The 21,920-nt window shown below is 35.8% G+C and overlaps 1 protein-coding gene across 18 annotated transcripts in view; it reads right to left on the reverse strand.

The window, feature by feature from the left end:
* Positions 1 to 21,920, reverse strand: part of HERC1 (HECT and RLD domain containing E3 ubiquitin protein ligase family member 1) — a 124,110-nt gene that overhangs the window by 67,694 nt on the left and 34,496 nt on the right. For all 18 annotated transcript variants that reach the window (XM_080608188.1, XM_080608189.1, XM_080608191.1 and 15 more), the window contains exons 2-14: positions 15,721 to 16,676; positions 13,844 to 13,939; positions 13,363 to 13,557; positions 11,902 to 12,213; positions 11,172 to 11,268; positions 9,510 to 9,653; positions 8,467 to 8,594; positions 7,417 to 7,561; positions 7,152 to 7,323; positions 5,911 to 6,045; positions 3,713 to 3,878; positions 2,298 to 2,423; positions 996 to 1,217 (exon numbers count right to left, since the gene is read on the reverse strand). In XM_080608188.1, the coding sequence (XP_080464314.1) occupies positions 996 to 1,217; positions 2,298 to 2,423; positions 3,713 to 3,878; positions 5,911 to 6,045; positions 7,152 to 7,323; positions 7,417 to 7,561; positions 8,467 to 8,594; positions 9,510 to 9,653; positions 11,172 to 11,268; positions 11,902 to 12,213; positions 13,363 to 13,557; positions 13,844 to 13,939; positions 15,721 to 16,650 (2,868 nt within the window). In that variant the 5' untranslated portion in view covers positions 16,651 to 16,676. The remainder of the gene's footprint in view (positions 1 to 995; positions 1,218 to 2,297; positions 2,424 to 3,712; positions 3,879 to 5,910; positions 6,046 to 7,151; positions 7,324 to 7,416; positions 7,562 to 8,466; positions 8,595 to 9,509; positions 9,654 to 11,171; positions 11,269 to 11,901; positions 12,214 to 13,362; positions 13,558 to 13,843; positions 13,940 to 15,720; positions 16,677 to 21,920) is intronic.

The raw sequence follows: 21,920 nt of genomic DNA on the forward strand, positions 1-21,920 counted from the left end.
GATGCATAAGTATTTCTATTTCATTGCAAAGGAAGACTGGATAGTGTAACTCTCCCCACACTCTGACTTCCAAATCACAGTATTTTGAAATAAGTAATATCCCTTCAGAATTTGTTGTGGGCTGATACATAGAAATGTTTCAGATCAGAATCCTTCCTTGCTTAATCTAGGACAGCAGTAAAAGGAGCAGAAGGTAGACGGCTGCTCGACTATTTTCTGAATTCTATAGCAAAAAATGGAGTTAGCTTCAAGTAGAAAATTGAAAGTAGATGAATTTATGTGACTGGTGAGTGTCTACAGAAAAGAACTAAAACTACTGACCCTCACCCTCAGTGGACAGAGATACTGTGCTGGAGAATTAAATATCTCAGGTCTTAAAAGAGATCTGTTATATTTAACCAGCCAGTTGAATTTAAAAAGTGCAACAGTCAGTCATTTGCACTTATGCTTCCTTGAACTTCTCATCAGCCTATGCTATTCTACAGCTAGGAACAATAATCTGTTTGACATGCTATAATAAGATGGCTGACCTGTACTTGATGAACTACTGGCAAGGAAGTTTCCCCAGTGTCAAGTTAATTAAACAGACTCACATTCCTGCTGTCTTTTCTCTGGTTGCTGAGATTATACTGACATAAAGGGTATCATACAACAATCTACTTACTACATGTGCTACATTCTACCTTCCAAAAAAAAAAAAAAAAACAAGTGCAGCCAAAGTAACAGCAGTAAATTCTTCAGTCTGATATAAAATCAACTACATTCATGTAAGCCAAGTTAAATAAAAAACACCACTACAAGAACATTAGATCCATAATGTCAGAGGTGGCAAACTAATTTTAGTCTATTTCCAGAGACAAATATATATGGCACTGCTGCTTTACACAAACAAAAAGAGTAACGTTTTCTGAAAGTGGGAAAAAACTTTTAACCCTTCCAAATATTCAGAATTCATTACCACTTAAAAAAAAATTAAACACAAGGCCTATACATACAGTATAAAACCCCAAATTCCTTAGAAGAGTCTTCATTAAGATTTCTGCTAGATGAGTATCTGGATGACTGCTCTGGACAGTGTATGTTTGATCGGAGAGATTTCCATAGCTGATGCATAATGAGGAAGTTTCGGTGGCATCAGATGGTGAGCTATATCCAAGCAGAGAAGCTACATGGGTGTGATCTTGCAAGCTTGTCAAAATAATATCCAATTGCATTCTCTAAAATAAAAATAAAAATTAGTAATAGAAAACAGATAAATAAATTGAATTTGATAACCATACCTAGTAAAAAATCCAAGATTGAAAAAGAGAAATCAAGACACTGGACCAATGCTTTCTTCAGTTGTTTTTTTTTTTTTCCTTATTATTCTGATTTATACATAGGAAGAAGGAAAGGCGTAAAAAGCAGAACAGGCATAGATTAGATGAAGAGAGGTAGCAGATACAGAGTAACGTCCCCCACTGTTACCCAGAAAAACTAAACTTGTCCAGAAAAAACTAAACTTGTTCTAACCTAGTAATTTTCAGTTGTTTTCTGTTGTTGTTGTTTGTACCAGTATTAATCTTCAGAAATCTTTAGGAAATTAGAATCACAAGATTCTTCTTGATAGTTCAATAAACTATACAGTTAAACTAAATAACCTAGTCAGAACTAAACTTCACTGTACCAGTCTATTCCACAGTGTATAAAACAGAAGACTTCACCAAGATGTTCTTCTGTGTACAGAATTGAATAATAGTTACTCTTCTTTTTTAATCTGAGACTACTGATGGAGCTTCAGCCACCAAGGACAGGAACTGAGGCTCCTTATTTCCTTCTGTTTGGTGGGTACTTGGTAAGCCTCCTAACCTGCATAAATTCCTGGTCTTCACATTCATCAAGAGAGAAAAAGAAAAAAATTAACATCCCAGTCAACTTTGCCAAGTAGGGTGAAATCTATGTAAGGAAAAACATTTTACAAGTACTCTTCGAAGGAAATAGTTAATCTTCAGTTTCCATGACTTGTTAGATCAGGCTTTTATTCAACAATATCTAACCTTCAAACTTGTCTAGACACGTTAACATAGAAATTCCTAACTTTTTTTTGTAGTCAAGCTTCGCATGAGAAAACATGTAGTGCTCCTTACCTTGCTAGATTTTGATTCAGCCAGGCTACATAATTTAAGTTGGGCTTCGCAGAACGTTCCATCAACAACATGCATACACAACTTTTCATGCACTTTACAAATGAGGCTCACCTCACTCTTCAACACCCCCCCATTGCTCCCAAAGCACAGCCTATTTTTCCTTGACCCTACCTGTCCTTTTGATAAGCTTTCCCATCTATCAGGACCCTGGGGTAGAAGTGAGTGTAGCAATTCCATTCTTTCTCGCAATGGAGGAAGTAGCATAGTTGCTCCTACTGAGAGAGTTTCAATTACGACCTAAAATTAAAGTAACAGAAAATACTTCTTTGGTGGGGGGTAAAAGAAAAAAAAAAAAAAAAATCAACTTACAGAACATCACACACAAGGTATCCAAAACATCCACTTTACATCAGATTTCTAACACAAAATAGCAAATCAATCTTTCATTACAAGATGAAAAGATACCCAGTACACTGAAGGAGGGAAATAAGACCAACATATTGGCAAAACAAAAAATTCTGTGCGCTTTGCTGTTTCCTCAAAGACTGCAATCTTAAGAAACGGCAGTTTAGTTTAATCAGTCCACAAGATTAATATTTTTTAGTAAAATTTCAAGATAAACCATGTCCTGCTCCTATTAACAATTAAAGGTTGTCTAATACACAAATGTATCTCTATCAATTGAGTGTATACTGATCACTTTCAGATGAAATCATAAACATAGCAAAGTTTCTCTGAATATAAAATTAAATTAAACTTCATAGCTACACGAGTTCATCCCGTTTTAAAGGTAATATGAAGAGGTAAAACTTCCTAATTGATAGCTGAAAAACTGTTTCTATATGAGAACTGTGAATTTTCAGTACATGTAAAACAATCTTCACAGTGCTTTTCAGCAATTTTCCATATTGCTATGGACTTGTGAAATTAAGTGCTCTGTTCTAAAAACTTCAGTCCCGTGTATTTTTTTTTTAAACCACAAATGCATGCTGATAGTATAAGCTATTCCTTTACTGGGGCCACCAAAATATTAAACTTATACTCTTGCTATTTTTGGTATATACTCCATATAATAAAGTGTGAGGTTCTGTTTCATTTAAACACACTGCAAAAGCTATTTGACCATTAATTACTTTTGTTCACAAGCAAACTACACAGCACCATTTCTTCAAAGCTGGCAAAAAGTTACAATGAAGCTGAAGCCTGACTTTTTAAAGCTCTACATGGAAACTACAGGTTTCCATGATCCATTTTATGTTTATTTCTTACTTAAGTTAATTATCCCACAACCTAAAAGGTTTTAGGTTCTTTATTACAATTACATAATAATTAAAATGTTAGGGGGAAAAAAGCAGCTCCTTAAAATTCTCAAGCACATGTTCTCCTCTGCTTTCGGATTATAAAACCTGATGGTGATTAATTAAAAAATAATAAAAAAAACTTTAACATGTAAAATTGTTAAATCAGAATTGTGTTCAGAGTGCCAATTTTAGAAAATCCAAGTACAAAATTTCTAATTACACCTTCAAAGAAAGTAAGAAAGAAGGAAAAAGTAGACTTTTTACATGTAAACAAGTATTACTTACTTCTTGAATTTCATCAGGGACAGAAGAGTCCATCAGTCTAAACAATAAATTTCGAAGTGGACCAGCTTGCCGACCAAGAATGCTAGTAGCTACACCTCCAGCCAGTGCAAGTGCAAGATGATTAGAAAGCAGCTTCAGGCACAATTTAAGAAAACTGTGATGTTCCCTGTAAAAAGAAATACATCACTGATCATCTTTGTTATTGTTAGCATTGCTCCTTCTTATTTTTTTGTGCACTAAGCTTTTCACACTAACATTTTATGTTGCAGACCAGAAAGGTAAGTAAACTATAACTAGGACTTTACATAAATTCCTCTGAAAACCTGCTGTTAATCTGCACAGAAAAGTGTCTTTGCAGGCAGTGGTTCCAAGGAGCATTCAGTTTAGAAAAATAGTCCCATGAATTAAAAGGCAAAATCTTTCCAAAATACATAAACAGATAGACAAATACATTCCTCACATAAAGAAAAAGATCAACTGTTTAAGAAGTAATAAATGTATTCTTCTCTCAGAAGATTTAGCAATAAAACAATCACATTAAAAACAAAAAGACTGGATATTAATTTCTGGTCTTCCTTAAAAAGTCTTTTTTTGTTGTTTTGTTTTTTTAATAAAGAGAAAATTTTCATAAGAAACTTAGAATCATAGAATATCCCAAGTTGGAAGGGACCCATAAGGATCATCAAGTCCAACTCCTGGCATCACAAAAGTCTACCCAAAATTTTAGACCACGTGACTAAGTGCACAGTCCAATTGCTTCTTAAATTCAGACAGGCTTGGTGCAGTGACTACTTCCCTGGGGAGCCTGTTCCAGTGCGCAACCACCCTCTCAGTGAGGAACATCTTCCTGATGTCTAGCCTAAACCTCCCCTGCCTCAGCTTGACACCATTCCTGCGGGTCCTATCACTGGTGATTAAGGAGAATAGGTCGGCGCCTTCCCCTCCACTCCCTCTCGTGAGGAAGCTGTAGAGCAATGAGGTCTCCCCTCAGCCTCCTCTTCTCCAGGCTGAACAGGCCAAGTGACCTCAGCCGCTCCTCATACGTCTTCCCCTCTAGGCCCCTCACCATCTTCGTAGCCCTCCTCTGGACACTCTCCAACAGTTTTACATCCTTTTTGTACTGTGTTGCCCAGAACTGCACACAGTACTTGAGGTGAGGCCGCACCAGCGCAGAGTAGAGCGGAACAATCACTTCCCTCGACCGACTAGCAATGCCTTGCTTGATGCACCCCAGAATACAGTTGGCGCTCCTGGCTGCCAGGGCACGCTGCTGGTTCATATTCAACTTGATGTCAACTACAACCCCCAGATCCCTCTGTGCTGGGCTGCTCTCGAGCGTCTTGTCGCCCAGTCTGTACATGTAGCCAGGGTTGCCCTATCCCAGGTGCAGGACTCAGCACTTTCTCTTGCTAAACTTCATGCAGTTGGTGATTGCCCAGCTCTCCAATCTGTCCAGATCTCTCTGCAAGGCCCTTCCACCCTCAACAGAGTCCACAACTCCTCCAAGTTTAGTGTCATCAAACTTTGATACTTGCAGTGCTCTTTAAAGGCATCAGTGAGGAAATATACATGCTTTTGTATTTTATAGCAATACATTTAAAACATCATTGTTGGTTTAAAAGATTCAAATTTGGAAAGCTACAATAATGATTACTGATGATATGTGAAGAGTACTGATTCCACCTCAAAATGCAATGGCAACTATACATCTCCTAGACATACAACAGTACATGATGTGGTTTGTGCATCACATGTGTTAGTCAGTAACTCAATGTATGGACTGATGGGTTACCACTTTAACAGTTTTTTTTTTTTTTTTGCCTAAGTTTATCAGTAAGTTAGGCATCAGGCATCCACTGAAACTGGCTAGAGGGAAAAGAACTGGAAAGCAGACACAATGCACAGAAACCGTAAACGCACTTAAATTATATAGAAAAATGTGTTTTAAAGGATAACTCTGAAAGAAAAGTTCAGTTTAAAAGATATGTTCAAAATTAAAATAAATTCCAGACAAAAGATCCTGCTACACTTGAGGTACTGCAAAGTTCTTATGTTATACAAACAAACAAAAGGCACCTGAAAGAGCTAAACTGGTAAACCAGACTTTTGTTTGTTAAAGACTGACTAAGACTAAACCACACACCGCTGCTGTGGATTAAAGAAATTACAAAACAAAAACATTACATGTGTGTATATACCTTGATGAAGGAAAAGGAAGAGGGGGGATTTCACTGTTAATTTTGTCACAGTAGTGCTCAAGAAAAGAACGAAGATGCGAAAAGGTACTTTCTTCAAGGTCTACACAATAGGGTCTGTGCCATGCCACAACTTGCCTAGAATCAAACACCAAAATAAGTTAACTATTAAAAATATTTTAATTACTGTAACAAATTAGCAGTTTAAGCAGGTTAAGTGAGTACATGCTTGAGCTAACCAATTTTTTTCTTACAACAAACTAATATGATGTAGGAAGACTAACTTCCTGACCCTTACAGGCATTTTCTACTTTTTTCCGTAAAAGCCTTCACAAAACAAACACTGTTCATTTATAAACAAAAACATCTACAGTGCCACAAATATAAAAACATCTGCTCTGTGCAAAAGCTGACAAATACTCACAAAGCTGCTTTAGTATAAATTCCAGATTATAAAGAGATTTTAATACAATATAGGTAGAATTCAAAAGGGGTATTACCACCTAGTACTATTTGAGTGTTAGTGACTTTTCTAAGATAGCTCCCTTTAAAACAGGGCACCTTGAAATACTGTCTGAATTATCTTCCAAACAGTAAAAGAATTCTTCTATTCCTTTGTGGTAGTCCATATGTAAGTCTGAAGTTTATCAGCTCAATTTAATCATTTGATCATGCCTGTGGTGTAACGAAGCATTATTTCAGGTACTGTACATTAATAACCAAACTATTTATTTAGGTGACTGGTTTTAGTCCAGCTTAACATATAACTGTTCAGAAATTTATTAAGATGTTCAAGTCCACATCTAGTAATTTATCTGAGCTTCCCCATTTCCTAAAGTCTTATGCTTAGTTTCCTCTTCGTTATACTGAAGGAAACTACATAAACTACAGGAAATGCTGTCAGAAGCACAGAATAAAGATCTACTGAGTTGTTTGTCCTCACACAGCCTAACTTTTTGATTTTTCAAAAAGAGAGCTTATTTTTGCCAAATAACAGATAAGAAATCTTCATATAAAAGTCCTAGTATCCAAATTAGTGGTGCTGCTGTGTTATCGCTTCTTGTCATTTCTAACAGTTGAGGAGAAGAGGGGAGAGATTAAAAAGACACTGAAGTCCAAAACATTACAAGCAGAATACTTCAAATGCATGATGTGATTAGCACCTTCAGGACGGTATTACATGTATCCCAAAGGGTATCTGTTTAAAAAAAAAATTTATACTTGTCCCCAAGCGTCACTGTTACCTGTCTCTTGGAAGAGCTGTCCAGGCGAGGCTATGGGAGGTTCCTGCTGAAATCTGTTGAATTGCAACTCCATCTAAACCACTTACTTTCTTTGGTTTAGTAATGGGACCAGTTGAGTTTCCCTGACCACACTGTCCCATTGAATTGTTACCCCAAGCATAAACTTCATTATCTATAAAGTAAATAAAGTAGAAAACAGAATCTGAGATACAACTGCTTCTGACTGAAAAGGAAGATTACAGATTTTTACACTTTACTATCTTACCATGAGAAAGTGCCAAACAGTGACTGTCACCAATTGAAATATCAACTATTCTTGTAGCAGCAAGCTCTTCGATAAGCTTTGGTCTGAGAGCAGTTGCCTCGGACGAGCCACAGCCAAGACATGCACCACAGCCCCATGCATAAACCTAGAGCAAACAAAACCACAAAATATTAGTATCAAATCAGTATTATTGGTGACCATCAACAAAACACTGGATAACCACTTTCACAGTAACTATAATTACATTTTCATCAAAACATACATACTACTTTCATCACTAAAATACATTTCACATAATCTACATTTATTCCCCCCATCCACTCACTGGATACAGAGCATATAAGCTGGGAGGCTGTTTCAAGAAACGAAACCACTACAGTAAACTTCAGCATTCTTGATCCACACTTCAAAAACACACTGTCTTTTAATCATGCTGAGGTCAGGTTCAGTTAGGTTACGTGTCTGGAAATGTTTGTTGTATTACATGTAAATACATCGTGCCAGTAAGGGCCCTCATTTACCAACTAACATTTATTTCCAGGCTCTCCTGAGATACTTTAGATTAGAAATACAACAGTTAACACTTATATTCTAAAACATGTATTTTTAAAAACTATTAAATTTCTTTAAAAACTAAATTTATTTAAAAGCTGGTGCTTTAATAAGCACCTGAATCGTTTAATGGATGAAACATGAAGTGCATTTCATTGCTTTTTGCTTCCTGAAACCACTTTGCTTACTGAATTTGATTTGGTTTTGCACTTTTGATTTGGTTTTATGTTTATTAACTTTAAGAATTAATTTTTCTGTGGCTAACCAAGACTCTTGGAATGTGTACTTTTACATGACTCTTCAGCACATTATGAATTAATCTAGCCTATTAGGATCTCAGTACTTTTAATTAATATCTAATTGGGAACTTTACTGATATTTAAGAACTAGCTGTACATTTTCTCAACAGCCAAAATAATGAATGCTGAAATAAACCCATGCTGTCTTCTTCTTAAATACCAAATCTCATCATTTGAATGAAAATTTATTTTTGCCTACCTGTCCTGTTGATGTTAAGGCAAGCGAAGACTGGCTTCCAGCACAAACTTTACGAATAAACATTCCTTGCAAGGCTTCTATAACTTTAGGTTTATATACTCTGTTTGTATCTCCATGACCAAGTTTGCCTACAAAAGGAAGAAATACAAATGGGAAGTATTTTCGGAGTATTACAACTATCCGAAGTACCCCAAAAGAATTATTTTCAGATTTCCAGAAATGTCAAGGCATGCTTTTAAAATTAGCACATTATTATTTTTGTAAAACATACTCTCTTTCAAATACAATAATTACAGACTTCAGGAAATGAATATTTATTGTAGTGTCCTTATAAATGGAAATATCAATTCCATATAACTGCACTATTCATTTCCTGCTACTTAATTACTGAAGCCTTCCAAAGCACTAAACCTACCATATTTGTCCAAGATTAAAAAAGTTCTCTCTCCTTGTTTATAAAATCACTCGGAAAAAAAAAAAAAAGCCAACACGCTTTTCTACATTTTTTCTAGCAGCTGTGCGCACTTGTATCTTAAACATTAATAGTTCAATTCCCCTTTACTTCCCCTTAACTTTCTTTTGAAAACAGATCTTCTCTACACATTCACCACTTCTAATCAATGACCTTAAAACAAAGACTGTTGTTAGAGTGGCTTTGTAAAGTGGCTTTGTGGTGCTTCGCTGCCCACTGGGGGTAAATCAACAACATGAACAAATACAGTTTTGGCCATATCAAGTAAGCAGGCTTATTTGAAAGTTATCAGCACGCAAAGCATTTCTTCCAAAATCATTTACACATGATTTGAGGTTTCTTCTTTTCCCTTCAGATACTTGAAAATCCATTCTTAAAGTCTATAATCTTGCAATTAAGCTTTAAATACTGTATTCAGATTTTACTAAAATCTTGCCTTGAACAGCTTCTTGAACCCAAGGGCAAAAAAAAAAAAAACGAACAAAACACTGACCAAACCTGCAAAGAGTATTTAGACCGTACAGTAACTGGAATACGGTGAAAATTACTACAAAACATTAGTTTTACCTACCATTATCTCCTCCTCCAAATGACCATACTGTTCTGCCATCTTTGGACAGAGCTATTGTGTGTGAACTGCCACAGGAAACCTCTCCTACATTGCTAATATCTTTTACTAAAGTAGGAATGTTGCGACTGTTGCTGTCACCGTGACCTAAGAAAAACAGAAACATTTATTTTCTTTTTGTGAAGATTTAAGATCCTATCATGGTTTGTCATTCCAGTAAAATTTAACAAAACCCATATAAATTGTAATCATTGCAAATTAAAATTTCTGCCCACTTTTTGGAAAGATTTTTAGTAGTGTCTAGAAGATATCTGCAGTAAGGTTAATAAACATTTTGTTTTTATAAGACGAACTGCAGAACACTTCTTCATAACTTACTACCACTGAATTTTTTACCTAGTTTATAAGAAATAAAAAGAATTACTAGTATTAACTGCCATTAATACTAGTTGACAAGGTAGCTATCCTTCCTAATACTGGGCAGCACATAGGCTGAACAGCATAAGGAAACTAAAATACGGGCAAATTCTTACTATTGTCAATAAAAGCACACGTTGTGCACAGATGAATGAAATTAGCAAAGTATGCCTTTCTATATAGTGCTCTCTGCAGAAACCTAACACATTACAGTATCACCTACCTTGAGAGAAAAGAATATTGTATGGTATCCATAAGGGACTGAATGCGAACAAATTACTAAGGCCTAAATAAATGCTACTTTTTAGCTACACACCAGAACACACCACTACAGTTCAAGCTACCCTAAGCATGTAAAAAGACCACATTAACCCAAAATTCAGTAAGAACTTTTCTCATAAGTTCCTCCAAAAATAACAGGTTAAACCTGTAACCTAGTGTGTCTCCTAACAGTAGGGCTACAGCTCAGCAATTCTGTGATTCCCTTGAACATCTCTGACAGACTAAGTTGTAAAACAACACCCTCCTCATGTTTTGTCTCTGCAAGTTGCTTGCTTTCACCACTCTACTTGGGAGATCATGACATTCAAATCAAAGGCAATAGAAGGAAACTAAAGCCCAACTTAGAGCAATTTTCTGTGCAAAATCTGGTATTTCAACAGATCCTGCTCGAGAAGGGTAGTTTTATACTAGGCAGGAAAGCTGTACAATAAAGATGATGAAATAGACAAAAGTGAAACTAAAAAAGATAGAAATGCTGTGTTTATCATTTCAGTTAAATTTATTTTTTTTAGATGTATTAAGGCAAAATGACAAAGCCATTTTGGCAAACTCAATGTCAAGTTTCTTTATTAATATTGCATTAGAATCAGACCCTTGATATTACTTGCCAGTTATTCATGACTGCTCAAAGAACCATCCTATCATCACTATATTATGCTCATCTAGAGCTCTGGTTTATTTTAAATACCTGTTGTTTACATTTAAGCAGCAATGGCTATCATATATAGTCTTATAAGGAATGAAGTAAGTTTTCCTGGAAAATAATAATAGAATATTTATAAAATTAACTGCACGGAAATTTTTTAATAGCCTTTACACTAGTATTTATATTCATCTGTACATACGCACACCTACGTACACGTGTGAATATGTATTTATATTTAGGAGGGACAATAAGAGAAAAAAGCAAATATCTATAGCATCATTACTAGACACAGGAATTCTTCCAAAAGCATTGAAAATTACCTAATCTTCCAAAGTCTCCTTCCCCCCATGTGTATAGCTCTCCATCTTCTGTAACAGCAGCACTATGTCTGTATCCAGCTGATACACATACAACAACCTAAGACACATGCGAAAATAAAAATTACATTTTTTAACGAATAGGAATTTTGAAAGCTTATGAAAGTCAACTTTTGGATGGAGTCATTTTACATCTACGCTTGTGTAGAGCAAGTACACATCCAAATTAATTTTTGCAAAGTTTACGGCTTAGGATTTGGTAAGTGGAAATCAGTACACATAGAGACAAATTTATCTGTAAATGGGTCATGATTTATTTAACATAACAATATCATAACCTTACACAGTAGCTGAAAGAAGCAAAAGCAGATGTTTAAAACATTGGCCAAGACATCAACAGATACGGAAAATAAGGCCTTTTTTGACAATACAAATGAAACCACTAAAAAGTTGCATATGAAAAGTCATGATGTTACAGCTAACAAAAGCAATGTTCTTCTGGAACATCACTGCACTTCAACAAAATCACGTAGGCAAGTTCTATGAGTGCGAGAAGGTTTACCAACTAAGCCATTGTCCAAATCACATGCCTAAAGGCAACAAACAAGTTAAAGTGCTTTGCTGAAACAGATCTAACTTCAAAGAAAATTTCAGATAAAACAGAATCTTAAGATTTTGTATATTTCAATTTTTAAATAGAACAAACATAGGTGTGCTTCTATACAAAACATACCTTCCCTTGCAGAGGACCCTGAATAAGCTTGGGATATTTCTGAGTTGAACTATTTCCATGACCCAGTTTTCCGTAGTCACCATCACCCCAGCTGAAGACTTCCCCTTCTGTTGTAAATGCTAGAGTGTGCCCATCAGATCCTTTTGAGGATGACACTTTCTTAATAGATCTATGAGGCTCAAAAGTCAATTTTTTCAACGTAGACTGGTTATTGGAATCACCCAGTCCTAGTCTCCCGTAACTGCCTTTACCACAGGCTCTAACAGAACCATCTGTAGAAATTACAAAAGTACAATATTGTCCAGCTTCAATCTATAAACAAGAAAGGTAAAATATTAAAAAAAAAAAAAAAAGAAAGAAAAAAGAAAAGAAAGATTAGATAAATGTAGAAACCATCTGTAGGTCTTAAAGCATGTATTTTTGAACAGAATGTCATGTTTCTTTCTATATCCCTTTCATATAGTATAACATAAAAATTAAGGAGAGTTAAGACTTCAGCAAGCAATAAAATTCAAATCCTTGAAAAATACTTGATGAAATTATTTTCTTTATGTGAAGGACATAAATAGTGATTAAACGTTTCTTATTTGCATCTCTTCTATACACTGCAGAACTCAGGCTGCTTTCAGATCTCCTAGACTCATGAAATGGACAGTCTTTGAAGATACATTAATTTATTATGATTAAAAAGACAAAGTAACTCATTCCACTCCTGTTTTGTTTTAGCTTAGGTTTTGGTCCCCCCCCCCCCCCCCCCTTTTTTTTTTTAAATGCATAAGCTTGCTATATGATTCCTGGTCCTGCAGTTCACTGGCATATACAATGAATCAGAGAAGTCAACAAAAACAATTTCAGAAAATGTACCTAAATTGTCTAGTGACCCTGAAAAATGCTTTTACTTAAGTCAACAGTGCAAAGCCAATACAGCAACAGAAAAGCAAACTATTCTGTGTCACGCATCAATAGAAGTGCTAAGCTGCAACTGCACAATCTGTGACTGAGAGCAGAAAGAGCATACTGTATATTGATTTTCAGAAAGCTAATTAAGGTTTCTGTGCCAGCAGTTAGCCCTGTTTGGACTTTTAAATGAGACATACTTGATGTGAAAAACACCAATGGAAAAGATGATTAAGTACTTAAGCTATCTTTTAAACAACAGTGAAAAAAACGTACAGGCAAGCTAATTCCTCTCTAGAAATGCATTTCATTGTAAATTAGATAATTCAATCTTTCTTCTTACATTGACATTGATGTGTGCGCATCATTAAAAAAGAAACAGAATCCTTTTTCCAGGCATCAATAAAAGTAGTGAGATATTTTCTGTAAAGTAACTTATGTGGTTAGTTCTTGTACCTTCATTACAACTTTGGCACTTAGAAATTAAGCATTATTTTCCAGTTTCATGCTATAACTACAAAGCTGTTAAGTTTCACACTATGTACTGCTACAAATGTCACTCACAGTCTGTGCATCAGAAAAACTTGGAGCAAGCTTGGGTTGAAGTATTTTCTCTTGAGTTCCTTCTACCAGTTGATGACTGCTGTTGCTACCCCAAACGTAAACTTCACAGGTCTCAGAAACAATGGGAGCATCACCCGTTTGAATGCTGTCAGGGCTGGCACATGTTCTTGAGTAGTCTGATGCCATTCGACAAACCTATTAAAAAGAAATATTTTTTACACAGTATATTTTCGTTTATCTCCCTATAATAACAGTGTTTGATGCAACCTAAATTTACTCTTGGTTCAACTCTGCCTAAAACACAAATCAGCACCTTACCATCAGTAACTTGTCCAAATTACTTTGTTTTTCTGCATCTTAGCTTTTCACCTTGTTTTGGCCTTCCTCTTCTGCTCCAGGATAACTCAGTAGAGACTCAACCCCATCCAAACACACACATCAATCATACGTAAAGTACAATGACCTTAAATTCAAGACATACCTCTTCAAATAAACACAGAGCCGCCTCATAAAGAGAACATAAGCCATCAGACGTTCTAGTTGGCTCTCTCCATTGACTCCGGTCAGCAGATGATCCCTACAATTTTTAAATGTTATTGTGAGAAAAATGCTTCCATACGGCAACAGTGCTACAGTACAAAATACAGTAGGGATTTGTTCTTAGAGTATGTATGACATCTCCATACATTTCAGGGTAACAAAAATGTGACAAGTGTTGGTTAAACATTCTTATTTATTCATTTTTGTGAAAATACTTGGGTTTAGAGTTAATTTTTCCTAATACAGTTTTGTTCTTAAATGCATTTGTTCATTTTAAAGTGATTATTAGTTAAATTATAAATCAGTAACCATCATTATTTTTATGTTCACATTACCTCTACATTTTGGTTTGTAATTTTATATCTAGATAAAAAAAAGAAAACACACACACAAAAACAACAAATAAAGTTCAATCCTGCTACTGCCACACTTCTCTCATGGTCACCCTTAGACTGCAAAAATACGGAACCGAACAAACAATTTGTTCTGGCAATCCACTCTCTCTCCCTTCCATCTTGCAAAAGACATATCCTAGCATGCTATGAGTTTGTGAACTGTACACCAGACTCCTTCACTGCTATCATATAGATGCTATACATCATTCCTCAGTCAAAAGAATAAAACTTACCTAACACAGCGGGCTTACATTCCTAAAGAAAGCATATTTTAACAACAGAACCTGTGTGAAGAAAGGATACTCCGCTACTGGCTAATGTGAAAAGAGAACAGATTACGTTCAGAATTTTAAAAGCCCTATTAGAACCAAAGCAACGCTTTAAAGAGTTGGTCCAATCTAGAATTTGACACAAGTCCTCCATTAAAATCCTGAATAGCAGTAATAAAACTACAAATAGCTCTACTCCTTCCTACAAACATGAACATAAACTGAAACATAAACAGTATATTACTAACTTGCGTCACTGTATGGCTAGAATTCGTGATTTTTTTTCCTATAGTTTAATAATAGGATTTCAATAGTCTGCACAAAGGAAACTAGGGCTGCCCATCAACCACTCTAGAAATAGAATTTTGTATTTCTTTAAATTTTTATTTTTTAAAAAAATTACATTTATTAGTAAATATTAGAAAGTTGAGAGGAGAAAGAAAAATAACCGCTTCAGGGAAAAAGTCATTCCCTGTTTCAGTGAGCACATGAGGCAGAAGCTTACTACAGCTTTCAATTGCGCACTGTGCAATGACTTCATACCTTTAAAAAGAATATTCATCTAGGATCAAAAGTAAGCATTCAACAGACAAAGCAAGCCATATGCCTTATTTACAAACAATTTAGTCCATTTTCTTAGGGTATAAGTTTCCGAGCAGTAGGAGAAATGCTAAACATCTCAAATCTTACTGATTCTCTAAAACTGTATAAACAGAGAGGTGAAACTTTGAAAAGGTGTATTGCAAAACTTTGCATTGTGAACAAATTCAACAAAGCAAGCCTTAGAAACAATTTCATACTTTCTAACTCTTTTGTTGTCATCTTAAATATAAAATGCAAGTGGATTGGAGGATGTCCCTGATTTTTTCCTAAAGTTAAATGTAACATTAGAAGTCACAAGACAGGAATTACTGTTTCATCTCCTGTACCTATGAAGAAATGGGTGGGAAGAGAGGAAGAAAAACATGGTGGATAACAAAAGAATTACTGCAAAAAATACTTCAAGTGAAAAAAACTTTTTTTTTTTTAAACATGTTAAAGCAACTTATTCAATTAAGAACTGCCACATACAGCATTCAGTGTTGAGAAACTCTGTTTAAGTTAAGAATGCATCTGTATTTGCTAGGTAGAAAAATTAAAGCTGCTATACCTACCAAAGACCGTCGCATCTGCATCAATATACTCATAAAGCAATCAAAGCTGATCATCCCTTCTGGGCTTTGCAGCATCTTGGTCTTCTCCATGCTGTTTACTACAGCTGAAGCACTTAATGCCATTTCTATCCATTCCAGAAGGTATCGCAGGGAACCTCGCTGGGCAGCCAAGCCAAGAAGCAATTCAGAAGCTAACCTACGACCTAAAGTATCTGCCCCAGAGTTTGGAATTGTTACTCCTTTAAGAAATGTTGTTACTTGTGATAAACAGTCCAACCCCATCGGTGGAATTTTGCTTTCATTTGCTAAAGATAAAGGTGGTAAAGAGCTCACAACTTCTATCGCAGTATGGATAACATCATTGCAGAGACTGAGGCCAGGTCCCGATGCTGGCATCATCCAGCTTTGTCTCAGCAGTGCAAACAACAAGCTTAATCCAGTCCGTACCCCCATTTCTATAAGTGCATCTGTACTTGACCGAGGACGTTCACTGACAGAATGCACATCTGTTGATCCAGAACTGCTTTCTGGTGAATGCTGCTGTTGTTTCACCTTACCCTTATCATGGTATTTGTTAGAAAGTGCATAGAAGACACGCTGCAATACAAGGAGACGTTTTCGAAGTGCTCCAGCAAACGGAGAGTCTGAGCACACCATCTTCGCCAGTGCCAGCTGGCTGCTAAGAAGAGCATCCAAATAGTGGTCCTGTTCATCGCTAGATAGAGATTCCCGCTCAAAATCCGGAAGCTGAGGTCCTTTGAGGCACAGAACCTGCTGGGGCAATGGCACTACTTCTTTATTGCTAACTAACTTAGCGTACAAGATAGAAACTCCCTCCCTTGTTGCAATAGATTCACTGTCTTCTGTGATCCAAGAGCTGTTTAGATGTTCAAGCCATTTCAGCTTCACAGGTGGGACCATAGCTGCCATGTTGGTTTACTCTTTTGCCATTAGGCCTAAAGATGAAAAAAAAAAACACAAAAAAACACATAAATAGGTGTGCATTATTATCTACTAAACTTACTAATCACACAGTAGGACAAATCCTAATAGTTCTTCAATAAAGCAAGCAGCAAAAAAGTTTAATCACCAAAGATCAAAGTTGCACCATTTTGCCCATATTGCAAGAATCTGGAATTCAGAGCCAATACTAATAGTTCAGGAGTACTGTAAAAACAACATTTTGCAGATTAATTTTGAGCTTTGTTTTAAGCAAGTACATAGACATGCAATTTCCTTAACATGCTGTAAGAACTGTAGTAAGCGTCTACATATTTTCTAAATCCATATGCATAAAAATTAACACAAAGCAAATTTAATTCTGCTATAATTCAATGAAAGTACACTTCTAAACTTCTTGGGGAAAATAAATATTCTGTTTGCAGACAGGACAAAGACCTCAACAAATGCACAAGATCATACACAACTGTGCACAAGTGAATGGAGTACCAGTGTAAAACTTGACAACAAACAAGACTACTAATTCAGGCCATAGCTAAATGCTCAACCTGTCAAGCATACTCTAAGTCCTGCTGTCACAAGCCATTCTCTCCACTTCCTACAGCAAGCTAGAGATCTCCTTAAAACTCAGGTCAGAATGTTAAAACGAAACCAGGACAGATGATTTTAAGCCACACAAGGGTAGCACATTAGGAAGATCCGATTCATTCGGTGAATAGGCTCTTCAGAGCCAAATACACATTACAGCTACTCCAAGTAAATTTAAAGTATCAAATATTATGTATTACATTATGTTAATATATTTCATAATGTGTGACTCTGAGAGTATTCAAAGCTTTTAGGAAGGATTTTAAGGAAGGGATCACAAACAACATAGAGGTAAAGAACAAATTTCACAATGAAACACTTTTCCAGGACAGTTCTAAGTTGGTTATCAAACCAACTTGACAGCTTCCACCATTCTTTCAAATCAAACACGTCAGTGAATTTAAGAAATCTTTTTCTGCTGACAAAAAAAAGAGAAATGTATTACACCCTTTTATGTAGATTCAAACTCAATGAAGTATTATAAACGAATTGCTACAAAATTCCTGTGATTCTGACAGTTAAAAATGCAATTCCTTGCCACATACCACAATGCTTTTTTTTTTGGCTAGCACTAGCCCTTAAAATACACCTCTCTTCTGCTTGTTGCACCACCTGAACCCAAGTCAACCTATGTAGCTAAGTGGAAAGATACCTTTTTCCTTTAAATTCCCTCAAGAGACAGAATAGGGTCTGAGTTCTACATAAACAGTCAAAACCTCAGTTAGAAAATCCTTGTGTGAAACTCAAATGCTTTGATATCAACCCACTTACAACCCACCTTAAGTGAAAGGTAGTTTTAAGGCTAACACTTAATTAGAAGGGACTGCATCTTCTGTTCGCTGTTTTAAAATTCCAGTTCTAAAATAAATGACCAAATGGAAAAATTACACTTAACCATCTTACAGAAACTCAGACCTTTTTGAAACTTAATCTGAGTGCATCAACTTTCAAACTGAACATGGCAACACGTTTAAAACGTGTAAAACCTTTAGAAGAGAGTATACAGTGTTGGCATAGCAGACTATTTTCTGTACACAGTCCTTCTCTTAGGATGACATAGAGTCTTGTAAGTCCCCCAAAGCTCAGTAACAGTAAATCTTAACCATACCACTCGAAGTGGAATTGTAACCATTAAAAATGCTCAGAAAGGTGTCTTTTATGGTCAAAAACATACAGTATCATTAGACAAATAATGCTGTAATAAGCTAGTTTTAAAAATTAAGGTGTCAAAAGTGTATAGAGGAACTGTACGTTCTAAAAGAAGCTACATAGAGAAGACAAAATTTGGAGGAAAAAGAAAAAAATCAAGTTGGTATCTAGTTAAGTTTCGCAGAAATCATTCTTTATCTTGAAACCAACAATTTAATATTTTGATGAACTAGTTGGCAAAACAGCGACAACGCAAAGTACAGAGGCACCTCATCACTGTAGACAAGTATATCGCATGGAGAGAACTGTATGCATGTGAGAAGTAATAAGATTAACAGCTTGAAATTTAATAGTAAAACATGCAAGCTTACACAATTGTGGAATAAAAAAAATTCTCCCATAAGTAGAGAACCTATCATTCAAAAACATAAAAAGTAGGAAAAATCTAGTGACTCACAAAATGATTATGAGTCATGAAAGAGACCAAATACATGCCTGAGTGGCATTAATGAGTATTTCCAGAATGGTTTGGGAAGGATAGGGTAAGGGAAGCATTTTTACACAATGTTACAAAATGCTAATCAGTTGGATGCCAGCTGGAATTCTGGAAATGATTTCTGTCACCTATATCCTGACTGCAAAAAAGACTGACACTGGATCATGCAGAGAAAAAGACTATTCTTCTGATCTAACCTGAAGAGAAGACTAGGATTGTGACCTTTTAGCATAGCAAATCAAAAAATAAACAAACAAAAAAAGCTCACAAAAACTACTACAACAACAAAATTGGTCTACAAATTTGGCAGAGAAAAAAAAAAGAGGGTGAGGGGAGTGACTAAGTAAGCAAAAGGAAAATACAGGCATAAGAACAAAAGGGTGTGAAGGAATCACAAATGAATTAAATCTGAAAGCCTCGTAAATCTGTTCCCAGTTAAGTTCTGCAATGACTCTTTAATATAAGTAGGCAACACTTTCAAAATGGAGTATAATAAATTCTGGTATACAACTCAAAGAATTTTCCTAGTCTCATATTTTCATTCTGCTACAGAAACATTTATTTCAGGCTAACAAGATGATCTTCCCTGACAAGCTTTCTATTACAAAACCAAATCCTAAGTAATCTGTAACAAGAACACGAAGTCAAATTTGTTCCAGTTTTGCTATATTGAGAGTTATATATATATCTTAATTATTTAGAAAGTGCCTAGTGCTGTCCTACTGACTGCTTTCTGACAGACAGATGAGGATGTATGGGGAAACACTGATATCAATGTAGCAATGCAAAGCCCTTTTTTGTCATGACACACAGCATCTCACCATAATTCACTTCTTCCAAGTATTACAGAATTGTATTTTAACATTAACATTTTTATTTGACCTGGTTACAGTTTTCAAAATACATACAACTAGCATTTACTTGGAAGACAGGTAATTCAAGGTTCAGATGTAGAGAAATAAAATGCTGCAGAATTGTTAAGTATCAGCATTACAATGATTTAGCCTGCGCTGAATCATGCAGTAGGTGATCATGCTCCTGCATAGTAGTATTCTTCTCCTCTAGGATAAAGGAGGATACTTTATCCTATACCACAGAATAGCTTTTCTGACCAAAATGTGAACTGCTGAGCAGCTCACACCTCTCATATAGTATGAAGAAATTCTACAGAAAAACAAACAAACAAAAAACAGGGAAATAAAACTAACAGTAATCTCCCCAAAAAAACAAAGTGACATCTAGAACTCCCATGCATATGATTTAGAGCTCAGAAATGAAAGTTATGAGTATTTTCCAAAAAATTATTCCAACCAACCCCATGAATGTATGCCACTGGTACCCAGAGCCAAGCTGCCGCAGAGAGCAGTTTGCACTGTCTGAAAGTGTTGGCTTATGTGAAACTCAACCAAAATACAAGCAAAGCCTGCACTAGGAGAGCTTCTTAACAGGGTTACTAGCCCAAGCCCAACACCACGTTGATGCAGTCATGCAGTTTCCAAGTTCCAAGCTAGTTCACAACTTCTGCAGCAGCATGTACAATAAAACTTTTCAGTTCATTCTGTTCCATTATTTCCTTTCATCTCACGATTTCAGGCTGTTCAATGAACACTTAAGACTAAAAAAATGAAAGCCATATGGTTTTGGAGTAACTAGTTTTCAGAATATCCACTTAATTACAAATTAAGGAACGGCTTCATTTCCAGATCTTATCCATTGTTCTGGATCCCAACCCTGGCATTAAGCAGGAGAAATCTATAGAAGAATGTAAGTGCAGTTTGCACTCAGCATGCCATTTTTATACGCACCCCATATAGTTCAAAAACTGTCTACTTTTGTCTTACTATTTTTAGTGTTCTTTTGCAATCTAGAGGCATTTTATTTAGTGCTTTGCAAATGGATTTAGGATTTCTTTTTCTGACTTTAGTGGATATATTGCAATTAAATGGGTATTTTTGTGTTGTCTTGCTTGCTTAATATTTTTTACACTTCCATAAACACAGAATTTTCAGTAGACAGCTTTTGAACCCAGCAGCAAAAACCTAACCCAGGAGAACTACATGCATGGGAAGTAACAATGAAGCCATTAAAAACACCAGAGTTCCTTAGTTATTGTTTATACAACAGTCCATTGCTGCCAAGGTAAAAGCATTGATAACGTGACAGAAAACTTCTCATTCTGAAAACGAAAGCTGAGCTTGAAAAACTCCCATACAAGAAGGCACACCGATAGCAACCACTGAGTCTAAGGTTCTTCTAAGACTGAGAAAACGTATGAAATGCAGTGGAATAAATCTGAAGGTAACTAAAACTGCCTTTATATCCTGTCTAATAGCTCTCAATTCCAAAATTTTTGGTATATAGTCAGAAACCAATCTAGAAAACCTCCGTGTAAGAGCTGATTCAACGATTAAAAAAATTATTCCAGGAACACATCTAAGTAATTGGAAACACTAATTATGTGTAACTGATGAAGGAAGCTTTGTTACACGAAGAGCAAACAAGTAACACTGAAGATGGCAAAGCAAAAACGTAAGTATAAAACCACCTTCAGTAAAACCTGTGGTAAGGTCAAAGGTCATCTACGTTTCTCATAAATATTATATTGAGGAAAGAATTCACGTATTTCGTATCCAATTTAACAGCTGCCAAGAAAACAGTTTTCCCTAACAAGTGCTAGGAGGAAGACTCAAAAACCTACGAATACTACTGGCAGTTCAAAAATAAAAAGAAAGAACTGCTGCCAAGCAGAAGATGAAGGAAAAGGGATTTGCCCGCTACCCTCTTACACACTACTGCTAAGGTTGGGGGGAAATGATGCTGAATAGCTTTGTGAGTCACAGGCAGTGCTGTAGACTCTACAACTAAACTGATTCAAAAGCTTAGATTTATCAAATACTCTACTAGAATATTTGCAGGATGAAGAACAAAGCTGTTAATTACCCTTCACTTCAACTGAGACACTAAATGCTATTTTTGTTTCCTTTTAGGTCACATGAAAGAGAGTGAA

Source organism: Anser brachyrhynchus, assembly GCF_964034855.1.
Source record: "Anser brachyrhynchus genome assembly, chromosome: 11".
NCBI classification, from domain to species: domain Eukaryota; kingdom Metazoa; phylum Chordata; class Aves; order Anseriformes; family Anatidae; genus Anser; species Anser brachyrhynchus.